Consider the following 10050-nt stretch of genomic DNA (forward strand, 5'->3'; position numbering starts at 1 on the left):
CCAACGCGTTGGAGTATAACGAGGTTTGACCTCAAATTACTGTTCATGAACACGAATTTGCCTATGATAATTAAATATCCCCCTTTTCTTTTTCTTTTCTTTTCTTTTTTTTTTTTTTAGAGAAACACTTTTTAAACTGGAATAACTTGAACCCCTAATCTTTTTTTTTTTTTTTAATGAAATGATCTGTAAGGAGTAAGAAAGAATGATGATGTTGCGAATGCTATTACAAGAATGCATATATTTAAAAAAAATGAAGAAAGAATTAAAATGGGTTAAAGTTATATAGTCCATTCGCCCACGAAATTATATCCTAAAGGAAGGTGATATAGATTTTAAGAAAACTTGTGATGTTTATTTAATGAGTGGAGAAAGAGGTTCGTAAATTAATAAAAAAATAAGTTAAGTTTGTGAGTGGAGAAAGAGACCCATAAGTTAATAAATAAAGAAACGGATCCACAAATTATTACTAAAAATAGATTAGAAATTTTTTTTGTGGACGGGCCTGCACAAATCTCCTCACTCTTTGAATTCCCGTTCACAACAGAGCTCGTCTGCTTGCGAACGGAGCTCGCGCTATGCTACTCCGCCGAACCACTTCAGCTGCCGCCGTTGTATTCCACCACACCACCACCAAAATCTCACCCTTCGCCAAAATACCATGGAAATACAGGTCCAACCATCCAAGAATCGTAGGCAACGCTTCTAGAATACCTTCACACAAATCGAGAGAGATGAGAACTGACGAGAATTGCCAAATAGCATCACTCTATGATTTAAATGTCAAGATATCTTCGAAAAAAATCTCAACGTACGTAGGAACAATTTCGTTCACTTTTCCATAATGCATGAGTAAGTAATACACCACTTTTATCGAAAAAAAAATGAAACACAATTGAGAGTCAGTAACTTAATTAGATCGACGGTGGTTGTGTTTTACAATGTAGTGTGGGAAATTCAGTTGAGAAATAGGGTATGCAAGTGTTCCACAATGTCTTTCGCTGTGCCCTCGAATTCTCTCTGCATCTGCATGCATAGTTATAAGCAAATTAAATTTAAGATACATATGACACATTTTGTCATAATATAGTTTGGCTCTCTAAATGTAAATTTGGTACGTCAAAACAATGTAAGTTCCCAAATTGGTAAAATGATAAAAATAAGATAAATCATAAGTCATCCTTGAGAACGTTATGTCTTGGCTCAATTGTTGGAGTGAAATTCTAATTAATGCTACAATTTGCAAAAATTGTAGTAACATAATTGATAACTTTCAAAAGTCGGAATAGAATTGATACAATAGCTAAAAATCAGGATTATTGATATAGAATTGACACTAAATTAAATTTCGGGATTAATTTGTTCATTAATTCACCCAAATTCTTTTACGATAAAAGATTAATACTATATATTATCCCAATCTACTTTAAGCTATTTTAGTATTTAATTTTAGTATGTGAAAATTATATGAAGTATTTAACAAAATTTATTTATAATATTTCAAATAACTTCAAGTATAATCTTGTAGATCCATTTACAGTCGTACTAGTTTTATGAAAGTTCAGTTCACTAGTCCAAATCTTTAATGCAAATGAAATCTTTAAGTTACATATAACTACACTATTTAAATTTGCAGGTAATTAGTGAATCCTCAAATTAAGCATGCATGTACGCATTCCGAATCATATACTCCTGTATTGCAAAATACATTAGTGCGTGCTGCAAATAGTGATGCTATTAACTTAAATTATTGAAAAATGAAACACAACTTAATTGGTAAGATGTTTTTCGACAAACTAATAGCTAGCTAGATGGTTGTTCGAGTCATCTAGCTAGTGTGTGCATAAATAGGGGTGTGCGATCATGTGTAACTCTAAAAAAACCAAATTATCGGAAATGATCAACCAAAATTATTTAGCTATACACTAATTTATGAGCTTGCATTTTAAGTGGATAAATGCCTATCGATTTTTATACATAATATTAAGGTTTTTTTTCCTAATTAAAAATCTCCTATTTATTTTAATTTATAAAACTCTCTTATTGTTCCCACAACTGAACTGAGGGATAACAAAAACAGTCAGAATACAAAGTGGACAATCCTAGCCATTTTTTGCCCCAACTTACAAAGATATCTCGAAACATGGAGTTTTCCATTACATGTATACACTGCAATGAAATACATAAAGAAAAAACTTTAAAAGTACTGAACAATTTTAAGTTTATTTGTGAAATATTCGTACACCCCACCCACCTATATATATTTGAGTGGCTAAAATTATTCATAATTAAGTGCATGTGAGTAACAGCATCTTTCTTTTCCTAGCTTGCACACCATTAATTTTATCCCTAAAAACTTTCGTCTCACCTATTCTTTATAACCTCAAACACAATAACTAAGCATGTTTACATTCAATTTCTTACTAATTAACACAACACATTTCTCACTAATATATAATCAAATGTTGGTAAACGACGAAACAAAAATAAGAAGTAACACCAAATTATAGTAAAAGTATTTGAAGAAAAATAAGTACCTCAGCAAGGATAGTGATATCAAGAGCAGTCCCTCCAAAAGGCATGATTCTCATGTCCACAACATTGAGATGCATTATGTCCATCATTTCACTTGGGATTCTTGACATCAACCCCATCTTATTCTTGCAGAACATCTTGATCAACACATGCTTGTCCGAAATTCTTGCATGAATTTCCGGACCCTCCGATTCGCCGCCGCTGTACGATGATGATGAATCCTCTTTCACTGCTGCATTTCTTCTCTCCTCTTCTTCCTCCAAAACACGCACTCGTTCTTGCATAGCTTTCACATAGTTTATCCCATCTTCAAGTAGAGAAGCCTTGTCCAACTTTATCACACCAAAAAAAAGGGTTCTTGTCATTAAAATACACCAATTCTTATTGATTACTAGTTCTGCATACCAACTTTAAAATCATTACAAAAATACACGAGCTCAACAATTGTTACAATTTTATTATGATTGAGATTTTCGTCCAACATAAAGCCAGGCATGAGTTGGCTTCGACAATTGAAAAAGTTTATGCCACGAGTTGCAAGAAATACCGAAAGTAATCACATAAAGATTCATATATATGGGTCTGTAAATAAATTAGTTTGGTGCAACGGGCTAGACCTAAAAGGCGTTAGTACCCCAAATAATCCAACCTTTTTGAGGCCCGGCACGACTTTGGAGAGACTGATGAAGAGTTGGCTTAGATTCTCTCTCCTCTTTCTCTCGGCAACGACGTGATCCATGGCTTGTGAGGGAGTTCTTGCTGCTGCACAAGAATTAATCCTTTTCTGAGGATAGTATTCGTTGTTGCTGCTGTAATCATCCTTTGTAGAAGACGAGAAATTTATGATTTCGGAGGTTACAGAGTAGTCAACATTTAGGGAGCTTTGATCCATTTGTGGTGAATTTGAGCTCTCAAAAGAGAGCAATTTTGGGGCTGCTGCAGTGGAATTTGATGAAGAATTGTTGTTGTTGTCGGAATTGATGCTTCTTCCATTCGAGTGGATCTCTGGGAAAATTGGCTTCAGATCAAAGATCTCATCATAATATTCCATAACCTACACCACTTAGTTTTAAAAAATCATGTTATGAAGAAAAAAGGTCAAACCATGTATTGATGAAGAAACACACACACACACCACACACTCTTAAAATCTTGAAAGTAACACTTTAAAATCGATCTTGATTAATTTTGTCTTCTGTTTCGGTTCAAATAAACTCTCTTATATATACACACACACCCACACAAATATGCTATATATGAGGGATGCACAAGAAGCCCTCCATGAGAGAGACTAGAGAGAGAAAGTAGTGATGAGGGATGTTAGAGATCTTGTCAAAGATCTGTACATATATATACATATGGGCTTCTTTGAAATCTTGAAAGTATCTTCTTTTCTCACTTCAAACACCAAAAACAAGAGATCCCACAAAGATAGCTAGCTATAAGCATATCACAGATCAGAAAGAGAAATTAATAAACTTTTCTCACTTTCTCATGCTGTAAGAAATTAACACATATATATATCTGCACATATATATGATGTAACAAGAAAATTAAAACAAAACTTCTTCTTTTTCCAGATAAATCACACACAAAAATACACTCCACGGTGGAAATATATAGTTTACCTCGCGGAAGATGGATATTCTCTATCGAGAGAGAGGAATAAGATGTTGGATATGTGTACAAACTCTGCAACAAAATTTAGGACTAAATTTTGTGTTGGCTTAACTCTCCAAAAATTGTCGGAAAATATATTCTTTGGCTGTGTACGAATAAACCTGAATACTGTTCCTTAACCCCACGTGTGAAATGCAGTAAGACTTTTTCAATGTAGACGTACACGTATACGATGTTGGTCAAAGTCTTTCTCCACACCTGGCTATCCATTTCTGGTTGGCTTCTTTTTGCTTCTCATGATTTTTTTATTATTATAATTATTAGTATTAATTTTCCCTTTCTTATACTCCCCTTCTTCTCCAAATAATTTCTAACCAAAAAAAACAAATAATTTCTAACCTTTTTTTTGGTTAGTCTTCAAAAAAAATATTATCTCCGTCCACAAAAAATAGTTCATTTTTGCTATTTTGAGATGTCCATTAAAATTAATCTCTTTCTATTTTTGAAAACTATCTATATCACATAATGGACCCTATTATTCACTCATAATATAATTAATTATCATTATACATAGTACGTTTTAAGTGGATCATTTTTTCACTCACAATACAATAACTACTTTTATTAAAATCTGTGCCGTCCACCTCTAGACTATTTTTGATAGACGAAGAGAGTATTTTTTTTTCTATTTTCGGACTATATTCATAATTAATACTCCAATACTCTATTTAATTTTTTTATCACTTTAAATAGTTCATTTATTTTTATTTTTTTATTTTTTATATTTTCGTCTTAAAATTTGTGTCCCTCTTTTCAAAAAAATTATTTGGAGGATGGATGGAGGGAATATTTAGCAAACAGGAGGGTTTGGGGAGGCTTATTATTTATATATTATTTTATGAAATTATTTCGATGCATCATGGCAAGTTGAACTAATGACTAGAGTTTTGTATGAAAATATAAATAGTTAGGTCATTTAGTGAAATTTCTTAAACATAGAATGCAGGAATCCCGGCCTTGAATCTCATAAACAATTGGATCAACAATTAATTATTTAGTCTGTCCTTTAACTTTCATTAGAATGTTGATTAGGTCATATATATAATGTTCTCAATTTGGTGCAGTAGAGGTGAGTTGTTTACATAATTGAGGAAATATATTAATGTCCCAACATATTTATAATACAAGCCTCATCTCGCAAGATAATACAGAATACTAATTATAAATACCTCAAAGAAAAAGAATCATAGAATAGTACGAAAAGATCTACAATATCAACATTTACGACATATATAGTAGATCATCATATGATAAGGATAAGATCCAAATTGCCCCCACAACTATTTCACGGGAGCACAGTATACCCTTTGATTATTTGGTAATCCCACAATTTTATTTTTATTTTCTTACGAGTTATATAATTAAATAAAGAAATCTAAAAATCGTACACGACGATGAACTTGAGCATTGATCATCTACTATATCGTTAAGCCAACACACACACAATTTAGTAATTGAGTCGAATGGTTCGTGTGACGAGCATCCGAGTTATATATATATATATATATATATATATATATATATATATATAGGCAGAGGTTCAAATAAGAACCACTAAATAAAATTAGAACGGAGAACCATTTTAAGCCATTCGATCATCAAGATCTACGGTGGATGCATCATCTTGGTGGATGAATGCAGATCCTGGGTTCGAATCCTGAAGGGAGCAAAAATTTTATTATTTTCGGATGCATTAAATTTAATAGCGAATGCATTAATTTATATAGCAGATGCATTGATTTTAATGGTTCTTATGTTCTCACTATAAGTGTGGTTCTCATTATAACCACACCATATATATATATATATATATATATATATATATATAGGGGAGGGCTAAAACAAAAACACTTCTTAAAATATAGGGTTAAGTACCAAATACCCCCCATCGTTGGCGTCCCTATCGCGTACAGCCCCCAATAGTCAGGGTAAGCGCTGTTTACTATCTCAACGTGGCAAAATCGAAGCAATTAACCCCCGCTGTTTACTATCTCAACGGTGTTAAAACGCCGTTAGAAAAATAATTTTTTTTAATTTTTAATTAAGATGGGCCCCATATCTCTCTTTCCCTCACTGAAATCCGGTCGCCACAACCCTCCTCCGGTGAAGGGTCGTCTCCCTCACTGTTCCGATCGACAGCAGGAAAGTCGCCGCCAGACCTCTCTATTCTTTCCTCCCCTTTCTTAACTCCTGCGAAGCAACAACGACGAGCCACCGCCTCCCTCTGATTCTCCGGCAACGACACAACCACTGACCATGCCTCTGGTCCCAGCCGCATCTAACAGCAACAAACCACCGCCCATTTCCCAAATTAATCCCAACAACAACCAATCACAGAAAGATAATCCATTGACACAATTATAACGTGTCACATGCAATTTCCCAAATCTTATATACAAATATTACTTTCCGATTGCGACACTAATTGCCCATTTCTTCACCCATCTCTTTCTCCCTAATTCAGCCCACTTATGGCAGAAAGTCGGAGATCGAAGGGACTGGAGATTTCATTTGAGGATCTAGGGTTTAGGGGGATTAAAGGCAGTGATGTTGTCACTCGAGAGGCGAGAGAGAGGGGCGAGAAATTGGGGTGGATGGCGAGGCAGCAGGCTCGCCGGAGAGAAGGAGGTCGACGCCTGCGTTTGCCGAGTGAGGGAGACGAACCTTCACCGGAGGAGGGTTGCGGCGACCGGATTTCAGTGAGGGGAAGAGAGATATGGGGCCCTTATTAATTAAAAATTAAAAAAAAAATCTAACCGCGTTTTAACGGTGTTAAAACGCGGGGGGTTAATTGCTTCGATTTTGCCACATTGAGGTAGTAAACAGCGCTTACCCTGACTATAGGGGGTTGTACGCGATAGGGACGCCAAGTCCAACGATGGGGGGGTATTTGGTACTTAACCCTAAAATATAAAATATAAATAATTTTCAGCCCTTAGATCATCAAGATCTACGGTTGATTCGTAACCCTGTTAGGTGAATTCATGGTCCTGAGTTCGAATCCCGAAGGTAGCAAAAATTTATTTTTCACAATTCGTACCCCTGTTAGATGAATTCATACGTGTTCTACATAAAATTCGTACATTGAAAAATATTTTTATTTTTATTTTAAGAAGTGTTTTCACGGTAGTCCTTTCATATATATATATATATATATATATATATATATATATATATATATATATATATAGGGGAGGGCTACAGTAAAAACACTTTTTAAAATATAAATATAAATGTTTTTTAATGTACGAATTTTGTTCAACAGGGTTACGAATTCATCTAACATGGTTACGAATTGTGAAAAATAAATTTTTGCTACCTTTGGGATTCGAACCCAGGACCACGAATTCATCCAAAAGGGTTACGAATCAACCGTAGATCTTGATGATCTAACGGCTGAAAATTATTTATATTTTATACACTTAAGAGTGTTTTTATTCTAGCCCTCCCCTATATATATAGGGGGAAGTTCTATGGAAACACAAAGTTAGATGGAGAATGGAGACATGATCTCGTTCGTTGATTTGCTGAAATCGGATGGACAAGATTCATTACAACATCTCACAGTAATACACAATCAAATCTGCCACAATATATTACGAAGGTTATGTGTGTAATTTCATAATTATTATAACCAAAAACTACCATAATTATTCAAAATCAAATTTCCATCATATCTCCCTAACCGTAAGTTTCCATCATATTTCAGTGCTGAATCTTCTGCCATTATGGAAGATTTGTTTTATTGATACGTTATTTGCAGTAACTTAAAGATATTCCTATCAATTCACCACTGCGAAAAACTCATTCATCATTTGAGAAAGAAAAAAAAAAACAGAATCTACAGGTCCATCATGCAATTTAATATGTTGGCACAATGAATGAACATTTGTTTGGATGAACATTATCAGCAAATGTATCAAACTTAATATGTTAACACAATGAACTGGCGTAAAATACATACATACGTTCAACAACATAAGCTACAGATAAAATTAGTTAAATATACATTCATTGGACTATATATACAAGTTCAACAAGAGAAATACAGTTATGACCAGTTTCTTGTTGAACATATGTTATCATTGATGAATGTTTATTGAACATATCTTATTGAACATGAACCAGTTGAATGTTGAACATGACCAGTTGACTGTTGAACATAGCTTATCGTTGAAGTAAGCGTAGAATCTAGGAGGGGTTTGAAGCAGGGAGAGTGGCATGCGGCGGTTGAAAGGCAGCTGCTGTCTGGATCAAAGGAGAAGGGGGCGCCGATGATTCTCGCCGTTCGCCGAGGGAGATGGGGTCATTGATGGTGAGAATCGGGAAGGCGCCGGAGGCTGCTGCTCGTTCCGATGAGAAAGTGAGGGATATGGAGGATGTGGAAGACGGGAGGGCGGCATTGCCAGTGAGCCTAGGGGCTGAGCAGAGTAGTTCACCAGAATAAGAATAACGAACCTACCCTTGAACATGCTTCATTGACGACGAGGTTGGTCCTGCGAGCCAACATTCGCCGGAGAGAAAGAAGGGGCCGGGGCGGTAGAATTGGGGTTATAAGGTTTTACAGAGAGAGAGAGAGAGAGAGAGAGAGAGAGAGAGAGAGAGAGACGAATGAGAGGGGGAAGGGAACGGGAGATAGAGAGAGAGAGAGAGAGAGAGACGAGGGAGAGAGAATGCGTAATTTCTGGGATTATAAATCTATCCAAATTTTGTTCATAGTGTTTTTACCTTGTTAACCTTTCGAACGAATTATACAATAAATTAAGCCAACAAATGATTAAATTAATTATAATAATTTTTTATCTGGTTCCTTGATCGAATCTCATCTAACGAACCATAATATGTCTCCTTTCTCTATATAGGGGGTTGTTTTTGTTGATGCCAACCCTATATATATATATCAATTGAAATTTTCATATATTTGTAGAATTGAGATTAGATCTCATCCATGTAAATCCCTTAATCTGACGATAATTAATCCGCTTTTTACGGACTCATACGTATAATCACGCTTATACAATCTGCATATTTATTTTATGAACATAGCATTTTATTATAATGAAGTAATGAACACAAGTTTAAAATTCTTATGAACATATGTAATTATCTTGCACGACAAATTATAACGCAATGAATTTTAAGACATAGCATGTTATTATCATGAACACAAGTTCAAAATTCTCATAAACATATGTAATTACCTTGCACCACAAATTATAACGCAAACAAATAGGAACTTTTAGTTTTGAATTTTAATATTTGTTTTAGGGTTAAGTACCATTTTCCCCCTATCGTTGGTGTCCCTATCGCGCCTAGGACCCTAAAGTCAAGGTTAGCATTGTTTACTACTTCAACGTGGCAAAATCGAAGCAAATACACCCCCGCGTTTTAACACCGTTAAAACACGCCGTTAGAAAAATATTTTTTTTTAATTTTTAATTTAGGTGGGCCCCAACTCTCTCTCTCTCTCTCTCTCTCTCTCTCTCCTCTCCAGTTCTCACCACCACCGCACTCCTCTCTCTTCCAAACCACCGCCGCAAGCTCCACCACCCTCTTCCAGACCACCGCCGCCGTCTCCCTGAAACCCCTCATATCCAACAACGATGTTGCCTTCATCCTCTCCCCGGCCTCCCTCCACATCCCCGTCCTCTACTTCTCTCTCCTCTCTCTAGGCGTCATCGTCTCCCCCTTCAACCGAATTGAAGGAATAGCAAAAACAAATCGCAATTCAAGTGGAGATGAGGGTGGGCCGCTGCTTGGGATATAGTAGAGCCGAGATCTAAGATTTGGAGAAGAGGGTAGGCCGCTGCTTGAGATACAGTAGAGTCGAGATCT

At 35.5% G+C, this 10050-nt stretch overlaps 1 protein-coding gene across 6 annotated transcripts; it reads right to left on the reverse strand.

The window, feature by feature from the left end:
• Window positions 1-366: 366 nt before the first annotated feature.
• On the reverse strand, window positions 367-4332 carry LOC131010296 (transcription factor bHLH25-like). Of its 6 annotated transcripts, XR_009096527.1 has the most exons (5): window positions 4164-4319; window positions 3185-3589; window positions 2538-2867; window positions 816-1026; window positions 367-714 (listed from the first exon to the last, which is right to left on the reverse strand). XR_009096527.1 is itself a non-coding variant. In XM_057937750.1 (4 exons), exons 2-4 carry the CDS (start codon window positions 3584-3586, stop codon window positions 706-708), a joined length of 741 nt encoding a protein of 246 aa, XP_057793733.1. In that variant the 5' UTR covers window positions 3587-3589; window positions 4164-4319; the 3' UTR covers window positions 367-705. The 6 variants fall into 6 exon arrangements, 5 of the variants coding, with proteins under 5 accessions (XP_057793733.1, XP_057793734.1, XP_057793732.1 ...); XM_057937750.1 differs by lacking the exon at window positions 816-1026; XM_057937751.1 differs by lacking the exon at window positions 816-1026 and having other exon boundaries at window positions 3185-3597; window positions 4164-4315.
• Window positions 4333-10050: the final 5718 nt, after the last annotated feature.

This window comes from Salvia miltiorrhiza, chromosome 2, assembly GCF_028751815.1.
Source record: "Salvia miltiorrhiza cultivar Shanhuang (shh) chromosome 2, IMPLAD_Smil_shh, whole genome shotgun sequence".
Lineage (NCBI taxonomy): Eukaryota > Viridiplantae > Streptophyta > Magnoliopsida > Lamiales > Lamiaceae > Salvia > Salvia miltiorrhiza.